This window comes from Sander lucioperca, chromosome 1 (genome assembly GCF_008315115.2).
Source record: "Sander lucioperca isolate FBNREF2018 chromosome 1, SLUC_FBN_1.2, whole genome shotgun sequence".
Lineage (NCBI taxonomy): Eukaryota > Metazoa > Chordata > Actinopteri > Perciformes > Percidae > Sander > Sander lucioperca.
In genome coordinates, this window is record NC_050173.1 from 26,052,327 (window position 1) to 26,074,444 (window position 22,118).

The 22,118-nt window shown below is 39.8% G+C and overlaps 1 protein-coding gene across 9 annotated transcripts; it reads left to right on the forward strand.

Moving 5' to 3' along the window:
* Positions 1-356: 356 nt before the first annotated feature.
* On the forward strand, positions 357-20,856 carry LOC116052630 (cohesin subunit SA-2). 9 transcript variants are annotated; one of them, XM_036001265.1, is made up of 32 exons: positions 357-374; positions 856-978; positions 1,709-1,805; positions 2,173-2,388; positions 3,254-3,350; positions 3,697-3,773; positions 4,581-4,785; positions 5,340-5,491; positions 6,614-6,811; positions 7,238-7,336; positions 7,850-7,929; positions 8,283-8,390; positions 8,764-8,860; positions 9,179-9,281; positions 9,467-9,570; positions 10,117-10,209; positions 10,408-10,500; positions 10,699-10,899; positions 11,559-11,626; positions 11,783-11,870; positions 12,249-12,329; positions 14,015-14,107; positions 14,381-14,549; positions 15,034-15,167; positions 15,644-15,745; positions 16,476-16,609; positions 16,832-16,954; positions 17,454-17,632; positions 18,657-18,840; positions 19,394-19,495; positions 19,652-19,751; positions 20,236-20,856. In XM_036001265.1, the coding sequence occupies exons 2-32, from the start codon at positions 950-952 to the stop codon at positions 20,284-20,286; spliced, it is 3,657 nt and encodes a 1,218-aa protein (XP_035857158.1). In that variant the 5' UTR covers positions 357-374; positions 856-949; the 3' UTR covers positions 20,287-20,856. The 9 variants fall into 9 exon arrangements, with proteins under 9 accessions (XP_035857158.1, XP_035857150.1, XP_035857151.1 ...); XM_036001257.1 differs by lacking the exon at positions 357-374 and adding an exon at positions 388-493; XM_036001258.1 differs by lacking the exon at positions 357-374 and adding an exon at positions 410-516.
* The last annotated feature ends 1,262 nt before the right edge of the window (positions 20,857-22,118 follow it).

Genomic DNA, 22,118 nt, shown 5'->3' on the forward strand with positions numbered 1-22,118 from the left:
GCAGAGGAGGACCAACAAGGGAGAGAAAGGCGAAGAGCCTGCGGTGGCGGGGCGGGGAGCAGCTGAGACAACCACCTCAGGGTCCTAAAAACTGGACAGACAGACACAGAGCAGACAGACTGAAAGATTATACACAGATACAATAAATACGTGACAGTAACTATAGAAACTCATAGAAGAAATATCCATAATGGTGTACTATTACTATTCAGCAGTAGTTAAATTCATAACTTGAACTCATTTCGTCTTTTAAATTCACTGTGGGGTTTTTGTTTTCTGTTTAATTTACTATGCTACATAGGCAGAACTACTTGTTCTGAATGACCAATGATCATCATCGACCCTCTGGAAGGACCAATCGTCTTATGATTTGAGTAATCGCTGGCCAATCGGCATCCAGCATAACTTTGCGTACTTTTGCGCGCCCTTGACTCTCGTCATCAGGTCATGAAGACAGAGAAGAAAACACGACAAGAAAGCAACCTACTGATCGGTTAATAGCGATATTATCAGGTGGTACAATGTTTCAGTTAGTTTGCTAATAATGATTATTGATCATTTTCGCTGTAGTAGGTAGCTGGCTACTAGCGAAGTTAGCTAGCTAGCTAACTAACGTTTAGCTAAGCTAACGTTTTTAAGGGACGTTAGCAGCTCATTAGATCCATAATCGGACATAACTTTACTCCTTAGCAGCGATTTCCATAGTTTGTTTTATGATATGTCTGTTGGCCGACACATTTTAAACATTAGTTAACGTTAGTTAGAATTATGGTTGCAAGTCCGGTAATGTAGGTTTGAGATACTGTAAATTAATAAGAATGCAAATTAGCTAATTTTCTCTCCTCTCCCGCACAGAAGCTTGGTCCTACCGCTGAAAAAGTGTTAGCAAAGAACAGCTAACCTGCAGTTCAAAACCAGTTTACAATCTGTGGTGCCTCTTTCACTGAAAATGGAAAGTGGAGACTCCCTTTTGGACAGGTAAAGTTAGCCAAGCTTAGCTAATGTTTTACTTTATATTTGTTTTAGCTAACTTAACTTTTAAGACTCTTGTCACAAAGTCAAAGTAAAACTGTAGAGTTGTTGAACATATTTGGGTATGGAGCATTTATCTGACATACATATTTTACTGATTTAAAATGTACACAAGTTAACAGAACAGAAACAATGTGCCAACCTTAAAAATTGAACAAAGAGATGTCTGAGATAACACACTGATTAACACACAAAACTGTATTTGAATGTCTCAGTCTAAATTCAAAATAAAACTACATTAAACCCAAATGGCTTATTGACATTGTCCTTAATGACCTTATGTTTTACACAGTTTATTTGCACGGCATTAGCAGCATGTGTGCATCTGTAGAAGCTGAAACTAGCCAGCAAAGATTTAAGAAAAAGTGCTGAAACAACATCCAATAACAGTCCAAACTATATGTAAGAGAGGGTTGAACGGACAAGGACAAATGGAATAACTACAATAATAATATTAATTTGAGGGACACTGGAAACTCCTCCCTAACTGTTGGCCACAACAACCGAATGCTACAAGAAGTTGAGGGGTACTAAGTCATTAGTAACTTGTATGCTCAATTCATCAACATTTTTTATCATGATACCTGCCTGACTTTGTAGTCTTGTTAGTCTTAGTAATAATTATTTGTTGAAGCTAAGAATTTGTTTTGATTCAGTTTTCTTGTCTGTTTGTTAGTCTTGAGGAGTTGGATGACTTCTCAGATTCTGACAGTGACTATGAGGCCACAACGAAAGCTACAAAGCGAAGAAAACAGCCAGTGACTGGACTTCAGGTAAATTATCTTATTCTCTCTCAAAAGGGTTCACTTTCATTAAGATACAATTTAGACGGTTAAGTTGGCCAATGTTACTTGTTTATTGAATGTTTTGCTTATTTGACTTATTAGCATATTTATTTGATACTTTGTTTGGTTTATTATGTCTGAAATAAATGTCTTTTTTTTTATGTTATTGAATCAAGTTGCATTATTGTCGATCATCTTTGACTTCTTATAAAAGATCAAATACCACAGTCATAGTAACTGCAACACTGTGGTAAGCCTGCACCTTATCTTACCATGGCTACCACTAATTCAGTTGACAACATCAATTCACCTTAAATCTCCTGCTGAGCTTCCCTCTCATCTCTTTCATCTCAAGCCACCCAAGAGACCCAGGCGTAAAGCTGCATTAAGGGTGTCCAGCTCCAGTAGCAGCCCCATCCCCACGCCTCCAAACCCCTCCCTGCAGCAGCACTCCCAAGGGACATCCAGGCAGGCCTCTCCTAGGCCTGTGACGAGAGTGAACGAGGGAAACGGGGGCATCAGTGCAGAGGATATCTATGATGCTGTCCGCTCTGGAAAGAGTGCCATGGTGGTGAGCAAAACCCCAGCTGAAGAGCAAAGGGGGAAGGGGATGTAGAGATGAACACATGAAGGGAGGGCGGTGCTGAAGGAGGCATGTGTAATGAGAAGAGAAACAAGGCTCTAAGAGCAACAATGAGAGAGATTATCATCTGCCGTCAGTGGCTGACTGATTTGACCCTACAGAATTGGCTTTGATATGCGAAGAGGAAGAAGTGTTTTCACTGGGTTGTGTAGTAGCCAATGATTGACAGCATGCGTCCATCCCAACCATTGTGGTGCTGTGCCTAGTCTCTTCTGGTTAAAGACTACAAAAAAGAATCGCATAACAAAAGAGAGGCTAAAAAGTGTGGTGGGCAGTAATAAAAAGAGTCTGTCACTACAGTGTAGAGCAGCAGCAAAATGCAGATGGTGATTGTGGGTGAAGGCCTACTTTTTATAAAGCACATTCAGCAAATTTGGCAAACTGCAGGTCACAAAATTTTAGTCTGTTACGCAAAGGCTTCTCAGTTCTAGTTCTACTATATTTCCAATATATTACACTTTACATACACTACACTATGATTAATAACAGAGCAGATGTTCTAAAGTAGTGTCTATTTATGTGTAATGGTGCCATGGTTGCCAAAAATGATTATGCAAAGGACATGGTGAAAAAACTGGAATTTGAAATGAGTAGAAAATCTAAATGGGGGAGACGGTGGGGCATCCATATGTTACTGAGAAAACACGAAAGGCCAATGGTAGGAAGAAAGGTGAAAGCTGAAATCCATAATGTTATTTATTTATTTATTTATTTATTTATTTATTTATATCCATCATCCCTTTGATCTGAGCCCAGCGTTCTCATTGGCTGCTATCTCCCTGTCAATCTTAAGACGGTGGTGGACGAGTGGCTGGACAGCTACAAGCGAAGCCGAGAGGCGGGGCTGCTGGTGCTCATCAACTTCATTGTTCAGTCCTGCGGATGCAAAGGTCAGAGGTCAAGAGGGAGCCTACAAGTTGGGGGGTGGGAGTCAAAGTTCAAGAGATTATCTTTCCAATTACAGCTCAGGCAATGATCAGCAGTCAGCTATTGATCTCCCAGTATGGTAACGATGCAATGTCTAGGTGCTGTGTTAATCCTCGGTCTATTGACAACACAATATATCAATAGTATGTGAGAGTGGAATGAAAATGAAAAGAAATCATACCATGTCATTTAATTTTTGGGTCAAATAGAAGAGCCAGAATTATTGTATTATTACACTTATCTATGTACAGGTGTTTATTTCACTTTGATTCCTAATGTGGGACATTGCATTTCATTTTTTTTGTCCAGGTGTGGTTAGCAGAGAGATGTTGGACAGCATGCAGAATGCCGAGATCATCAGCACACTAACCAAAGAGTTCAATGAGGTGAGACATATGGCGTTTTTCCATTACATGGTACCTGCTCGACGCACTGTGCGTCCGTTTTCCATTGCAGATTTTAGTACCGCCTCAGCGTGGCTGGTCGTCTATAGCGGCGCCGCAGTAAACTGCCGTGACCTAACGCAACATACACGCAGAACATAGAAGGTGTGTTGTTGTTGCCACTGCAAGAAGACACATTTTGTTTCAAGTTAAGCTGGAGGCAACAAAATAAAACATAGCTGGCTAAACTATTTAAAAATGGCGGGTTTGTTCAGGACACCCCCCTCTGTCGCTTTCACGTCACCTTTTGGTATCGGCTCAGCTCGCTTGGAACCTCGACGGAGGTAGTACTAAAAAAAGTACCTGTTAGCAGGTACCAGGGACTTTTTTTCATAATGGAAAACCAAAAAAGGCGGGTCGGGGCGAGTCGAGCAGGTACCATGTAATGGAAAGTGCCAATAGTTTAGATTTGTTTAATAGATCCTAAAAATGAAGATTATTCTTACATATCTGCAAGTTTAAATTTAGTTTATATTCTTTGTCAACCATTCTTCTAATAATCCTGTTCGAGTTTGCTGAGAAGTCTAAACGACCTCCATATCCTTGGAGATTATGATCTGAAGGATGGAGTACAGCATGATGGAACAAACTAATTAAAATCTAATGTTGATAAATGAGCACATTAATGGGTTAATGGGTTCGCCACTGATGTAATTGTCATTAGCACAGCAACCACTTCTGCCTCAAATAATTTAATACTAAGCACAGTGAAAGATTTTTCCATTTCTCCATTTCTTTTGTTTCCTCAAGGATTCAGTGAACTACCCTCTGTGCACCCCAGGCCCCCAGCTGAGGCGATTCAAAGCCAGCCTGTGCGAGTTTACTCGGGTTCTGGTGAGCTCCTGTCGGAATAGCCTCATTTTTGATGAGTACCTCTTCCCCTCCCTGTTGGCTCTGCTCACCGGCATGTCTGACTCCCAGGTCAGAGCCTTCAGACACACCAGTACCCTGCTTGGTAAGCACATCGGTACAATACAGGTGCATACAGTATTAGTATACACACCGATTTCACAAGAGAGCTTTGATTATAGTATTAAGGCTACACTTTTTGATTGGTGGTAATCGCACTCCATGCTTCGGATACCGGAGGGTTTTTCTACTGCTTTTCTGGGAGGCAGAACAAACTGCTCCGTTCAGTTTTAGTTGCTCCAGAAGTTCTTTTGTGTTTCAGATTGTACTCCTGTATAGCTTTTATTATAGGTTTCTATTGTTCGTCATTGTTTTCTTTTGAAACCTCAGCTTTTGAAAGCTCATCCATGTGATTTCTTCTCCCCTATATTATCCCCTAAGGATTTCTTTTTTTCTCCATTACGATTGTAAAATCAGATTCAAAATGAATAACATTTTTAGCAAAGTAACAGTTGGGATGGATTTTTAAGGATTCATTTAGTATTTTCTTTTCCCACCAAAGTGGGCAACATCACCTGTCAATCCCCCTCAGATTGACCCAAGGTTATATGCTGGTCTGTCAGTACTGTCTAGCCTTGTAAACCTGTTTTTCTCTATCAGCCATGAAGTTGATGACTGGGCTGGTGGAGGTAGCTGTGATAGTGTCGGTTCAGCTGCAGACCACCCAGCGGCAATACGACACGGAGAACAGCAAGAGGGAGCAAGACAGAGCCTCTGGCAGACTGGAGGAGCTGCAGGCCACCATCAGTGAGGTGACACAAACACAAACACTGGCATGAGTGCAGCTACTTTCACAGACAAAACATGCAGGTCATTAAAGCAGTCCTTCCACATTGGCTTTATACAGTAAGACATATCTCACAGGTGCTTTTTTTCATGTGAAAGGATACAATGGACAATACCAAGGGCCAGTGTTTTCTTAGTGCAAAGACATGTTTTGCATGTTAGTAGGTCCTTGATGACAATACACCATTTTCCTTGCTTGTTAGGCACCGGTTGTTAATTAGCTGTTGGGTTTGAAATTCAATCATGTCATTTTTCTTTACCACCCAAATAGATTTTCTAAATATAATACATCAAAAACTTATGTTTTACTTTCCAGCCTGGGTAATGGAGTAGAGAAGGTTTAGCCAGAATGCATTAATGCATAAATGCTGAGATAGAAAGATCGGCATCTTTTATATCAGGGACAACAGATGTGCACACTCAAAGTGTTATTAAGGTTGGTGAAGCATTAGGAGTAAAGTAAAGGGTACCTCCGATGATGTTTTGTCTCATGACGAAATCATCTGTGACAATAACAATATCATGTCTACTTCCCTTACTAATTGTGGATCACTAGAATGATACAGGTAGATGTAGAAATGGTGAAATGTAATCCTTAGTTGCTATTAAACCTGGAAAAAGTTTAATATGAGGAACATTTTTAGTAGGGCTGTGCTCGATTAAAGAAATTCTTAGTCGACTAACACTCATTAAATTGTATCGACTAATCGATTAGTTGATTTAATCGACAGATCTGTAAATCTGAGTTTCTCTGCAAAGAGTCATGCAAAAGCACCACTTTAATTCTTGTGTTTACCAGAGATGTGCTCGTACGTTTCTTGGAAATAAGTCATTCAGCATGAAAAAAGCATACAACATGACTAATCGACTAAAGAAATATAAGTTGACTAAGACCAAAACGACCGATAAGTCGACTAATCGACTAAGAGGGGAGCATCCCTAATTTTTAGCTGTGTGAATTGTTTGCCCGCTGGTCCTCAAAGCAATAAAAGATGATTGCCCCAGCAGAACCACAGACTGTATATGAAAGAGACAGGAGTCCAGGTGACTAGTGCTCACAGTCCTAGTGATTCATATGTGTGTTGTAGCTGCGGGAGAACAGGGAGGAGATATCCTCCATGATGAACGCCACTTTCCGTGGTGTGTTTGTGCACCGTTACCGTGACCGGCTGCCTGAGATCCGGGCTGCCTGTATTGAGGAGTTGGGCATGTGGCTGAAAACGGATCCTGAAGACTTTCTGAATGATGGGTGTCTTAAATACCTGGGGTGGACCCTGCATGACAAGGTAAACACATATACACAGGACTAGACAATACATGACAGAGTTAAGTGTTACTATGATGTTATTTGTTTATTTTGCTGTTTCCCTCACCGATGGCCAACAACACATGTACGTTTGTGTCACAGACGTAGCAGCTGTCTGTCTGCAGCCCTCCGCAGGCCAGCACTGGCGCTAGAAATGACAAGGACTGCAGTGTATAGGGAATTGGGCTGTCCCAATTAAGCAGCTTTTTAATATATATTTGTGCTTTTAAGTCTTTGACAGCCTCTTATACCAGATGCTATTGTAGAATATCTGCACACAGACACAAAAAGGAACACATACACACACTTACACAAAGAGAAATGTCCACTATGAGCAGACTTGTGCATCAGTCTGTATATAGGTTATAGAGTGTGTGTTACTGCACTCTCTTCTTCTTTCCTTCAGCAAAGTCCAGTGCGTCTGCAGTGTGTCCGTGCCCTGCAGGGTCTGTACCAGGAGAAGGAATTCATTGGCCGCCTGGAGCTTTTCACCAGCAGATTTAAAGTGAGACATCCCTCTGGATTGGACTCGCACCTCAGTTAATGCCTCTTTTCTCCCTTCCTTTACCCTCATGTCTGTCTGTCTGCCTCAGCATTTCTCTTTAATCTATTGTTCCAGCTTATTGTTTTGTCTCTATTTTGTTGCCTGCCTATGTTTGTCTTTCCAGTATTTTGTACCCCCTCCCATTTCTTTGCCTTTTTAGTTTTTTTTCACTGTTCCTGTTTGTTGTGATGGTCTCATCCTTTGTCTGGGCTTGTGTCTGGGTTTGTTAATTGCTGCCAATTACTGATGGTTAATAAGCTCTTCTCAAACACACAAAAACCCTCCTAAGCCACATGTGCTGCTGCAGATAAATGGTTTTCATGGCATGGCTTAGCGCCTAATCAGTGCGTTTGTGTGCGTGCGTGTATGTCTGTGGGTACATTCATGTGTCGTGTCATTTTTATAGCCGTTTGTCTGCTGGCATGATTGTTCATTTGTCTGTGTTCTGAATGTGTTTGTGTGTGTGTTTTTTAGGAGAGGATGCTCAGCATGGCGCTGGACAAAGACCCAGAGGTGGCAGTGCAAGTGGTCAATCTGTTGCTGCTGATCCAACAGTGAGAGGCTTCTTTGTCTCTGGTGGTTTCTCTGTGCTGCTATCTGCAGCAATCAGTACAGGAATTTCAATTTACTAGATCAAAACATACCAAGTATAGCATATTTTTTATACAATATTTTAATGTGCCGTTTCTCTTTTTTGCATCGATAGTTTTGAGCTTTATTACAGAAAAGTTCTAATGAAATGCATGAAAAAGTGATGCCCACTTGGCTAAACCAAGTAAAAATAACCAAATACTGCACATTCTTTCTCAACAATAAAAGTGTAATGGTTACTCATAACTGTGATAACACTCAAAAAAAATATAAACTTGTTTGGCCTGTAACTGTTTTTGTGTGTGCACATATGCAGGAGGACGGAGGAAGGTCTGAAAGAAGAGGAGTGCGGCCACATCTATCCCCTGGTTTACGCTCTAAACAGAGGCCTGGCATCTGCAGCTGGCATCTTCCTCTTTAACAAGTACATTTTCATCCTTCCTTTCTGAACCCTGTCAGACTAAGTGTTGTAGAGTCATGTCGTTAAGGTACACCTCCGTATGTGTGGCTTATTACGTATTCAACAAATGTTTAGATTTGTTTGTTTATTGATTTCTTCAAAACATTAAAAACCGTTTTCATGAACGTTTTAATTCACACCAAAGCTTGGATGAATAACAGTTTGCACTTAAACAAGCAGTGTAAATCACGTACCGCATATACTTCCCTGTATAGTGGAGCATTTTATTGCTACACAAATGTGACATCTGACTTAAATCAGCGTGCAACTTTTCCATGCCACTTCTTTATTTTTGGTTAATGTAATGTGAAATGTGTTCTTTATGTGTGTACGTCAGGCTGAAAAGTGTGATTGCCAGTGACAACCAGGAGAATGATAAAAGTGAAAATGCAGCCTTCTTTCAAATCCTCATCTCCTTCTACATCCAGAGTGAGGTAGTGTCTTTCTGTCCCTGTCTCCCCTCTATTCCAACCATTGCAATTATGTTTCATGAATAAAAGTAGACTAACCATGACTCTATATATATATATATATATATATATTATTTATTTATTTATTTATTTATTTATTTATTTATTTATTTATTTATTTTAATCAAATTATAGCCTGTTGGTGATTCATTCAAGCCGAGTCTTCAGGCATTCAAGTCTCAAGTAGAGACTCGGAGCAGACGAGTCCAAGTCTCAAGTCTGAAATGCGCAACTTTGGTTTAGTAAAGTTAATCCAAAGCAGTTAATGTGCTCTCTTGACAGTTCCATGAGCATGGGGCGTACCTGGTGGATAGTCTGTGGGATGTGGCAAGATCTGAGCTGAGAGACTGGGAGACTATGACAGCATTACTGCTACAGGAGGCTGGTGAGGAACGAAATATGACTTGCGTCTTAGCTGCATCATTGCATAAAGCTCAGTTTAATACCATAATTTATACAACTCATGTCAGTTAGTTGTTTATGCTCCTTTTTCAACTTGTGCTGCTCCTGCATTGTCACCTCAACCATCACCCACTCAGTTTAGCACCTGTCTGTACGTCTTGTTGTCAGGTCTGATGTATGAGGAGGAGGGGGCTCTCATAGAGCTGATGATGTGTGCCATCAGACAGGCAGCACAGGCAACCCCACCTGTTGGGAGAACTCAGGGCAAGAAGGTGGTGACGATATAAATGTCTGTAGTTTGTTTAGTGCAACAGTGGAGCTTGGGGGCGAGAGAAATGTCATTCTTTGTTTTTGCTTCAAATGTACCCATCATAAAAAAAGTCATAGATTTTAAAGCTACAATACGCACCTTTGTGACATTAAATAGGAATAAATTAGATATACCACATCAGCCTGATTAATGTGTACAAATATCAGTTTTCCTCTGTTCGTGGCAGCTCTCACACGTTTGTTTTTGGTAACCTCAGTCTTGGGGTTTCATCCTATTTCTACATAGACAGCTTTTCACATTAAGTGCTGGGCATTAGCTTGACCACCTTTTTCTAAGACAGAAAGTTGGATATGTTAGCTTTAAATGTTCACAATGTTGTGAAAAAGTGGATTCTTTTATTTAATATTTTCTTAAGCAGTGCTGGTAATTTACTCCTCTGTGGTCATATAGAAACACACACATTCCCATGATATCTTAATGCTTTTTGTCCTCACACATGGTTGAACTGCTGGCCTGTGATGTTAATGGAATGTACCTGTGGGATTAGATCCTGGGTATGAAGGATAAGAAGGTCCAGGAACAAGACAGGAGACGTATCACCACACTCTTCATCCCCTTACTGCCCCAGCTGCTGGCCAAGGTACAGTCACGGTTCACTTAACATACTTTATAACACTGATATTATATTATATTGTACACAGAGGGTTAAAACTGCTAAGCAATTATTTTAAGAATGAAGGTAAATTACTTTGCCAACTATGCAATATTATTTATCTTCATTTCACATTTTTTTCCAATCTTGAGCCTGTGATTTTCTCCTTCTCTCACTGACCTGCAGTACTCAGCAGATGCAGGGAAGGTGAGCCTCCTCCTCAAAGCTCCCCTCTACTTTAACCTGGAGGTGTACAACAGCGCTCCGCGGCTAGAGAAGGTAGGAGTTGTGGAAATGTGGAGGATAATCAATTACCCTGAATAGATTATTACAATCTCTTCAGAAATGACATAATGGTCCTTCTGAATCATTACCCCTCTCCCATAGTTCCTCCTTAACCATTCTTATTCTAAAGTTCTACTACTTAACCTGTTCTGCTTTGAACTGTCCTCCATCACTCTCCCCTCTCTTTGTCAGTATCTGGACCTGCTGCTGTCTCAGATATGTGGTATTGTGGAGAAGCACACAGAGGTCACTGTGCTAGAGGCTTGCGCCCAACTGGCCAGCACCCTTTGCTCCGAGTCCTACACCTTCTCCTCCCGCGCACACCTGGCGTTCAGCCAGCTGCTGGACGGCCTGACCGAGTGCTTTAGCACCTACTTAAGTGACCTGCTGCAGGTGGGAGAGCGTGTCAGTGAAGCTTGCAAACAGGCAAATATGGCATGTTATAAAATGCATGCATATACTATTTAACTTACCCAGTTTATATCAGTCAGTGCAGGCTAAATAACAGAAACACATCTCTGTATAATGCAACACAGTTCAACAGACTGCCGCCTCCATAATTATCATAAAGTTGATTCAACACCTCTCTAAAACAGTTTAAAAAAAACTTTTGTATTAGGTTGCATTAGTTTTAGCTAAGTGTGCCTAATAAACTGGCTCGTATAGTGTTGGCAGCTGTAGTCCCAGTTCATGTATCTGTCCTACATTAGCAATATAAACTACTCATTCTGAGATGTTCAGTTAAGGTAGTATGTTGTAATTGTATTTTAGTTGTCCTTTAAATCAAAAAGTAATCTATTAAACCTAATAATTCTAGTACATAAATGTTTTAATAATGAAACTATATAAACAGGATTGTGCTGCAGAACACCAAAAGAAGGCAGAAAACAAAACTAACAGACTTGATTATAAATCACAACTGTCAAGATGTAAGCATGTGTTTTTAATTAATTTATTGTTTTGGTCTGTATGTTTTTGTAGTAAAACAAACAAAAAATCCAGATCAGTTAGCATCTGTTCTCTTAAGGGTGTGTGTGTGTGTGTGTACCTAGGGTACTGCAGATGACGATGACGTATACAGTGCAGCCACTGCTTTAAAAAGGATTGCAGCACTCAGTAGGTAAGTATGGGTTCTTATAATACACGTGGCAGTAAAAGTGTACAGACTTTTTCTTACACAGAAGTGTGTGTGTGTGTGTGTGTGTGTGTCTGTGTGTGTGTGTGTGTGTGTGTGTGTGTGTGTGTGTCTGCTTTGCTGTGTGTGTTTGTTGTCCAGTGCCAAGGACCCGACAGGCTGGAAGCTGTTCGACTCTTGTCTTGAGCTTCTGAAAAGCAAGATGGAGTCCAGAGAGCTCGACAAGGAGGTCGGTCATAGAGTCGCACATTCTGATATTTAAGGGGGCGTATTCCATTGTGATAACAGAGGCCAAAACTTTTTTTTTTTAAAAGCCATCTCTGAATGTTCTAACCCTTATTTTCTGTAGTTTAATGTAAAAAGAAAATAGGACTGGATGCGCTCAACACACGTAGATACTTAGAAAGCTTTGAAGGCTGGGTGCTGGATCCGAAAAGTGAATAATCATAAATACAGCTACTAGGACAGCACTTGCAATGTATTGCCACATGGACGTTTAATGTAGACATGGATTTGCTTGGAAAAGTTAAGTAGAAAATGTGTTTTTCACATTGCACCGAAATCTCTTACAAAAGCTGATTTTAACTTTACTTTTGTATAATTTCAGCTCATGGTGTCGGCTCTGAAGTGTGCAGCCTTTTACCTGATGTGGGCCAAAGTGAATGCAGTCAACTCCACACCAGCTGAGGTACTCGTCTACTACATTTCTTTTCTCCAACACTGCACTCATCCTTCTTTGGATGTTTAGAAGTAGTTTGACCTTCTCTCTGTCTTTTACACACCAAGAGATGTCACACACTAACTTGGCTCCTGGAAGTGCTAGCCTACCTGTGCACGATAACACAACCTGCATGATAAATACTTCCTTGATGGCTATCTCATGACAGCCAACCCACAGTGGCCATGTTGGTGGCCTTCCTGTGTATTTGTGCAGCTCTTCTCGTCTGTGTTGTTCAACAATTCACCAGCTGCGCAGACAGCAGGCAATTAACACAACAATCTGTTAGTGCGCATCCAAGCCCATGATGACACTAGACATTTATTTCCCACTGGTTCACACTTTTTCTTACTGTTTCTCTTTTCGTATTAGTTCTGTCTCGTCCGTCTCTTGTTCTTTCTTGAGCTCATTTACACCTTTTCTGCAGTTTTTCTCTCACTCTTTTCACACACACTGCGCACGTCATTATTACATCCATTAGTGTGTTTACCTAAACTAGAGTTCCAGAGAAAACACATGCAAGTCCTTTCTTTGTGTTAAGTTATTTTGATCTTTTCTCAGTTTTTATGTATTAATAGCACCACAGGTTGACAGGTTCCTCCTCTATGCGCGCTTGTAGGTTAGGTCAGTAACTGCAAAGAAATGATGATGACTCTTATTTGTAGCTGATCGTTTGATCTATGCTACTATCTACTTTGGCAACAGGATTGTATAATTAACAGGGAGAGAGCACTTGAATAAGCAAATAGGTTTCCATCCCTTGAAGGGTGTCCATCATCAACCTACTGAATTTCCCGCTGGGATTAATAGAGTATTCTTTCTGTCTACTGGTATCCAAGGTGGCGGTGCTGTTCTTTACCTCCATACTTTGACCCTCTCGTTGAATGAGCAAATTTTTTTTAAAGAAATTGTCAAAATTTACTTGGATAGCCGTAGTAATCCTAGTTCGTTCCTGTCCTACACACAGCAATATAAAACACTCTACTGCTCATTTTCAGTTTCATAATTGTATTTAGAGGTTGTACCAGAATAGGTTTATGTGGTATAATAAAATATAACCATATTATTGTTGTACTGTACATTGCTGCAGCTCCTCTTTTCACCATGTGTGTTGAGCTCTCTGTTTTAGCTATAGAGTGAGGCATCTCACTTCAGTTTGGAGTCGCACATGCGCAGTAGATACTCACTTAGTCAGTGCTTGGGCACAGACGTTAACGGGGAGTGTAGACTAACGTGATTAGATAGAACTACGCGTGAAAGTTACGGACATGGCAGCAGTAGTTCAACCATACATGTTTGAACCAGAATCAGATCCTGAAGGAGGGGAGTCTCCTGCAGAACCTAAGACTCAGAGAATTCAGCAGGACGCTTATGAATGGTTAGTCAAATGTTTCGGCCGATGACGTAGACGGCCCTGCCGATTTTGACCAGCTCACCCGGAGACTGAAGGCAGGACACATTCAGAAACCGGATCTCACTCTAAACAGCATGGATAGTTTTTTTTCCAAGTTTGTATGGGTGTGGAAGCACCAGAGACACAAAATAACACCCCAAATCACAGAAAAAAAGTGTTTTTTTCATAATATGGGCATTTTAATGATCATATCTGAGATCTGTGTACCTCTGCCCTTTGTCCCCTTCACCATCTGCTCCAGGGGGAATTGAACCGTCTGAAAAAGGAGATGCGTTCGTTCTGCAGAGTTTGTCAAACGTGTCTGTCTTTAAACCAGGCTGAGATCAGAGATCAAGTAAGTAATGTTGTCCCATATGTGAACTAACAGTGACCTAAGACTGTATGTTAGTGGCTTGTTACAAGTTAAAAGCTTATTTTTTCATTTGATGCACTTATATTTATATATATTTATTAAAGAGCAACTTTCGACTCCTCAGACAAACTGACCAAGCTACAGCATTGTTGGCAAGCTGATAACCTTTTTGTCAGCTTTGACGTGCTTGTATATCTGAATTTTAATTTACAGATATGGTCAATTCTAATAAAGTTTGTGTATTTCCATTCACAGGCCTTTGAGCTGTTGTGTGACTTGCTGCTCTTGTACAGTACGAGTTCAGCTCGCTCTGAACCCGCCCTCCAAGCGCTGGTCCACCTGCCGTCGGATTCCCTGCGCTCTGAGATGGCTGCTTTCCTCCTGGACTACGTCTTCTCTGACACTGAAGATGCTGAGCTCAACGGTATTTTTTGAAAAACACCAAATGAAAAAAATATACTTTCCAGAAGCAATGTCATTCTTTGTTGACAAAGGCACAATAATGTTACAGATTGGAAACCTCTCCATTTTTTTAAACTAGTGAATGGTGATGTTCAGAAAATGACTTTGTTTTCCTTGTGGCTGTGTAGTCTTTAGGAAAAAAAACCTCAATTTTAACACTGCCAAAGCTCTCCCAGAGGACCCTCTCATCATTTATGCCTGCAGACATAGTTTTTGATGTCTTGTTTTGAGAATCTGCTGCTATAACAAATCCTTGTTTTTTTCTGTATTTCACAATGTACTGCCAATTCCCAAGCCAAATACCAGTCTTCCATCAGATGTTCTGTTTTGCTGTGTCTTATCAGCACCTCAAAGTTTTCTATCCTTGCCTCTCCCATCGACATTTTTCACATTAGTCTGTCCTTTCCCTTCCCATTCCTCCACCCTGGCTCTCCTCTCCTCTCTAGTTGAGAATGAGGAGGAGATGAAGATACGTCTTCTCCAGAGGAAGCGCAACCAGTTGTCTGGCTACTGCAAGCTGGTCATCTACGGGGTGCTGGAACTCAGCGCCGCCACCGACGTCTTCAAGCACTACAGCAAGGTGGAGATGGAGAGAAGGGCTTTAAGGGATAGTTAAGTTTTATTATCATAGCATATAAGCACTCATAGTCATCAACTGGCTGTGTGTCACTGTTGGCTGGACATGTAAGCAAAATGTGGTCATAGTTCAATTGGTGCATTTAGAAATTGTTAAATTAACAGTTCCACCATTCTTTGGAGAAATGAATTGGATTAGGAATACAGGAAACAAGTTTATAACAAATAAATAATGGGGAGGATTTGTAGGAGAGTGGAAGATGGTGAGAAAATCTGTTTCACAACCAGCGTCGTGCTGAGAATGAGTCAGACAGACATTCCTACCACAAGAGTAAAAAAACAAAAGTGCTCAACAGATAGGGACATTTTTTCCTAACACTAAAACAATAAACGGCAACAATATCGCAAGACAAAAAAAAACACAAGACTGTCACAATGATCATGACTGAAGTAATTGTTTTCTTTTCCGGTTTTCTCCAGTACTTTAAAGACTTTGGCGACATCATTAAAGAGACTGTAAGCAAGAGCAAGCTCATCAGTCCCATTCAGAGCGCCAAGACTGTGTGTCTGAGTCTGCAGCAGGTGTGCACAATAACCAGCCTCTATTTATTTCTGACTGTTTTTATCTTGTAGTGTGATCCCACTTCACTTTTAATTGATACATCAAATACCTTTTTAACGGTGAATGTTTTGTTTGAAATGTGTTATTAATTATGATAAGAATACTATTACTGCATTATGCTAAAAGTAGTATTACTAAATGTTTTCTCTTTAATCACATCTTTTGATTGTCAGGTTTGTATTGTGATAGCTGTTGGTGTTTTAGTTGTATCATTTTTTTTTTTTATAATTTTATGTTTCTTCAAATATTGTGTGCTGTGTTTACACATAAGTGAAAATCTTTGCACTAAAAAAACAACAGCTACCTAGATCGAACAGACGTTCATCAACATGTGGCTGTATATAAAGAAATGATTTGGATATTTGTTCTATACATATTTACATCTAAAAAGGCGGTTTTACTGTTAAGTTGTTTTGCTTTATTTCTGAAAATGTCCACATACTATCATATCATTACGAGAATGTGTTATCTGCCCACGAGGTGCATGTGCATCTTCAAATGTTTATAAATGAGAATAAAACATAATACCCAAAGACGTATATTCATTTTCTGTAGTTGTTTAGTCAATACAGTGTTTGTTGAATGTCTAAGAAGTGTTTTTTTAACAGCCCGTCCATATCTATAGAACTGTTTGAATAGCATGCCTTTTGCGTAACGTGTTTATGTAAAGTCATGTTTGTGTGTGTTCAGCTGTTCTCAGAGATGCTTACAGAGGACCACAGCAGGCAGGATCTCGGTGAGATTAGAGACTTGGCCAAGAGGCTTGCCATGAGCTTTGGCATCGATCTTCATCGTGTCCGTAAACCACTGGTGGCCCTGCACATGTAAGTAACACACGACAAACCCATTCAGACCAGGCCTGTCAGCCCTTTTGATTTTAATATTTTGATTCCTCAAAGCCATGAGGGCAGTTTTCCAGCTCTTATGGGCAGCCATGGCTGAAAGAGTTTTTTTTATATTAATATTGTTTTACACTATAGCTGTTCATTCTGTGTTATAAATTTGTTTTTTATGTTCGAACTGTTGTCTATGTTGTTTGCTCTTAGGGACGGTGTACGTTTTGCATTTCGGGAACCACGGGAGGGAGAAGAGCAGCACACGAATGTGACTTTCTTGGAGATCCTCAGCGAGTTCAGTTTCAAGCTGCTGCAACCGGACCGCACCAAGCTGTGAGAAATTGCAACTCATCCACACAAACATGTTTAGTCAGCTATGATATCAATACTAACTTAACAATATAAGCATGAAATGCTATTGTCTTTACAAAATAACAGTGGCCATATCGTCTCTCTTACCTGAATCTTCTGCTCGTGTTTCAGAGGATTTCATTCCTACGTGTTACATTTCAGTACATTTGCTGCCATCATTCCAGGATCACAGCAAAGCAAAATGAATGTTTGACCTCAAACAGGAAAGTTAGATCTTCTAGTCAAATGGCCACAAGCTAATGGTACAAGCAGCCTACTAAATCAGATTTGTGGATATTAATACGCTTTTCTAACACAGAAAATAATGTGCTCATTCTTGAAATGTCACTTTGGTTAATTGTATTGTAATTTGACTCTTCATAATTTACAGACACCTGAAAAAAAGTTGAACCACCAAATATTAACAAAGGTTTCTCCGTTTTTCTCCTTATCTCTTGGTCACCCTGTCATCACCTCCTAGGGCTGCGTTTGTGAAATCAGAGTGTCCCAGTGCTGCCCTCTCCTGGCCGTCAGTCAGACTGTATCAGCGTTCCTTGGAGGGCCGCTCCTCTTCTAAAGCCAGAAAACAGGAGGAGGGAGGTGATGTCGTCTCCACACATGGTACCCCTGTAGCTAAACGCAAGAGGACCACTGCTCAGGGTGAGATGGATTTCACACAAAAACTTTGTGTATAGATTCACAGCTCATGTTAACAGTAATACATAAAAAGGGGCTCTCTTGGTTATTATTGAATATATTCAATTTATGATGATTTAAAACCGAAAAAACAAATTGCAAATTGTCACATTTTAACAGCTGACACCAGAGAATTTTTTGTTTTTAAATGTATTTTAATCGTTCTCGGTTTTCTGTTGATTGATTAACTACTTGGATTTTTCTCTCCTTGTCAATGCTAACATATTTGTGAATCCATTGGACTGTGCAGAACCAAGTAGGGTTGGGTATCATTTGGGTTTTTTTCCGATACTGGTGCTAAAACGACTTTTTAAACGGTGCCTGAACCGAAATATAATATATTTATAATGTGTATATAATATAAAATATAAAAAAGGAGCACAAAACGACGGTTGGTGACATTTAAAGAACGGCTTGTTTATTGCTAAGGCCATATGGTCAAAATTAAATGATTAATAATAATATAATAATGTGATAACAATAACTTATAACAATGACTTATTTCACCAGTAAATTGCTGGTAAACGACAAAAACAAGCACCAGATGGGAAAAGGGTATTTTATAATAACTTAAAATGCACCACAAGGCTGGCGAGTTTCAAGTGAACGCACCGTCTGTGTGTTGTTTTTCCGATAACGGCAGCTGTAGACTGTTACGTCCCAGTGTTGAATCCTCTACAGGGAAATACAGTCACACTTTACAGCGCTTAACATAAGCTGTCAGTAACTAACGGTAACTTAGCGTCCCGTGCAGCGATGCTTCTGAAAAAAAAAAAAAAAAGTCAGGCACCGAACTTTTCGTTCTTATTCGGTCTCGTTACTACCGTTTACGTCGGAACCGGTGCCCTATTGGCACCGCGTTTCGGTACCCAACCCTAGAACCAAGTGACTTTGTGACTAATTCCTCTCTGTAGTTTGTAAAACACATGCTGTACATTCAACAGTGTCACAGTTATTACCTTCTGTAGTTGACTTCTGTCTGCTCCAGGTTCAGTTGCCAGCACAATCGGAGGATCCTGGTTGGACAGCAGCAGTATCCACAGCGCCCTGCACACGCCAGCCCTCACCTCCACTGCCCAGAGACAGTCAACCAAGCCGCTGGCCTCCAAAAAACCCAGTGCCACACAATCGGATACCAGCAGCGACTTGTCTGAGGATGAGTTCTCCTTAGGGTAAGTTGAGTTTTATCAACAACACGTTTGCAGTATGTGCCATCAGCGTTCCCGCCCTAGCAAAATCTTTTCTGCCACAACAACAAAAAATGGTTACTGGATTTTAGTGTGAGAACTGCAAGGAGAGGAAAGGGGGTGAGACGGTGGCTGAATGTGGGCAAGAGATGTGACCCATGACCATGCACATTGCGAGATGCACATTCAACCCGTGTTGGAATCGTTGATCTGAATCTACATTTTAATCCATACTCGCACACTCTTTCCCCCCCCACACACACACACACACATTAAGTTGCCAGATTAGTTTTAATAGTCAAGAGCTTTAACCAAATCAAACATCCATGTTGCAGCTGCAGAAACATTTGTTTTGATTAATTTTTCTGTTGTTGAAGTCAAGTTATGTAGTTATAACTTGTGTGCAAATAGATGTAGATGTAAAGAAGGAAGGAAGGTTCACCAGGAGCTTTTACCATTTTACCAGCCAGCTAGAACTTATAATAGCATGAGACAAAGGCTTCACGGCTGCTAAAATGTATCTGCTGATGTTCACCAGGTCCCAAATACGAAAGGTGAAGCCCGTCAAACGACACCAGCTCTCCTCCAGCCAGACTGGCCCTACTTTGGATCAGCAAGACCTGAACTCCCACCTCACCTTGTAAGACTGATCGTACAGCAGAATTTAATATATAACGGTTTCACAACAGAATTGTTTTGTTTTTCATATTTAGAAATTGTGAATATTTGTCTCATTTCGTGATAGCTATTATCAGTTAAGAATAATAACATTAAAATGAACTGTTTTCTCCCTCAGGCTGTCTTTGATTGAGGACGAGGACGAAGACGCAGAAAGAGAAGAGCCTGAGATTGAGGATTACGAGAGTGACTCTGAACACGAATCTACATATACACTGGTGAAAAACAAATCTTGGCAACATTTTACAACACATTTACACTCATTAACAGAAAGGAATACTATACTTATGATTGATAAGTCAGCTTTACATCAAACGTATGTTTGTCTACATAATTGTAAATGTTACATTACATATACGTTACATGTGTGTATTTACAGCATTGTCTCAAGTCCATGTCATCAGTTCAAGTAGCCCCTTATAATTGACTGCTGTGCCACACTAGATCAACGCAGCTACAATTGAATTAATGCCTGTAAAAGTGCACTATACTTGTGATTTGTGGAGCTGATTAAAAGACTAATCAATGGAAATTATGTGGCAAATCTGGTTTTAACTGGTGTATAGTGAATAGAGTGTAAATACATTTATATTTGAGACGTAAAGTTGGGACAGTGCCTCTTTTTCTGCTAATTAAGTCAATAAAAATCAGACTGCGTTCCTGGCGAGCTCAAACTTTTTTCGTCCTGTTTTTGCTCTGCAGCCTTCCACACGTCACGCCTCCACCAGTATCCTTGATGAGCTCTTTGAGTGATGGCACAGAGACCTGGACCGCCTGGGGAACAGCACTTCTCTTTCTTTAATGTATCTTTTTAACACTACTGCGTTTTCAGTGGTTTCAGTACATTTGAGTGTGTAATTAGGGCCAACTGTTCTTCTACATGACCCCCCTTACAGAGTTCACCTTTCTGATCATTTTCATTCATTTTGTTGGAGGGGAAGAGAGAGGCAAAATGATTATGTAGTTTGGGGACAAAAGTTGTTGCCATTCACAATTAGGAATGTTTGTTTTGAACACAAAATGGTAAAAGAAATGTGTTGAAGTTCCATTAGATTCCTGTTGGCTGGCAGCAAGCTTAAAGTCTTTCTTCCTGTGTTCCACATTTTGAATTTGGTTCATATCCTTCACTGTTGACAGCTTTTTTTTTTTTTTTTGTTTAACACTTGTTAATTTAATGTAAATTAAAAGATACTTGATTGAGCAAAGTAACCCTGAAAGTGTATTTAATACGATCATATTACAGTGTGATGTACATAAATTCCTAAATAAAATAATAAAAAAAAAAAAAAAAAAAGCTAGTTACCAGACAGATTGTAGGACCCCAGGAAGAATAGCTTTTAGCTTATGCTTAAGCTAATGGGGATCCAAATAAAACAATACAGTTTATTCGGTATAAACTGCATTGGTAACTCCTTTTTCAATAATTATTTTTTGATGAAATTAAGTACTTTTTTTCTAAAGAATTGAAGTACACAATGAGAACAATATTCCAGGGTTAAGTAAATTGGAGAGAAATTTAAAAATACTAAGGAAAAATAAATAAAATACTAATACAAATGTTAAACAAGATAACTAATGACAAGCAATACATTTGTTTACAATCTACTGCTCATTCATTTATTCTAGAAAAAAAGCCTTTTGTTGGTGATTTTAAATAAACTGATCATTTTAAGATTGATAATATATGTTTGTTTTTTCTGTTATCATTCAAGAAACCAAATGGTGCATATTCATAAAATAAAGCAAAATCATCCATGACATTTGGGTAATGAACTAGGAAATACTATATCTTGCCACAGGCTAGGACATTAACAATGCAAGTTCATACCAATCATTCTTTATTTTTTTCAGGATAAACTTTGTGTACAAGTTTAATGAGCACCTACTTTATCTTATTTGTAAAGAGGTGTTTATGAGTAAACTGCCTACATGACCATTATGTTTACTAGTGCGTGCGTACGTTCTCTTAGGATGAGATGTATGTGTATTTTAGCCATGACTTGTGTATAGTGGCGGATCTAGAAAATTTGACATGGGGTGGCGAAAGGTCTTGGCAGGGTGGCATTGGAAGATGGTACACAGAAACCCCCATATGTAAATGGCTTGTGTGGCAAATAGAAGAAAAACTGTGAAACTGCATAACATAATTCTATCATTTGTTTGACCTTTTGGTTGATCATAATTGGTCCCGCAATGGGGAAATTCTCACTGTTGCAGCAGCGAGGGATAGGGGATAGCTTCATATTTCGCTTCCTTTACGACAACTTTTAACGTGCAAAATAAACATGAGCAGGGGCTAAACGGCTTTTCAAATCCAACATAAAAAGTATTGGACAGCTTGAATAAAAGTTTAAAAAAATGCACATCTTAAATAATAGGTAGTTGCTGAGCGCACATGGTGATTGGAGTTAGAGAAAATGGCATCCCAAATGGCGCATACTTGTGTGTACTGCTCTTGTGCAAAGGCATCCATCTTTTTCATTTGCATATTTGTGTTCTTTCTTTGCCATATTTTAGGAATCGTCAGAAATCATTACATTCATACTGTATATTTAAACATAAACAAACTGGTATATGATAGCAAC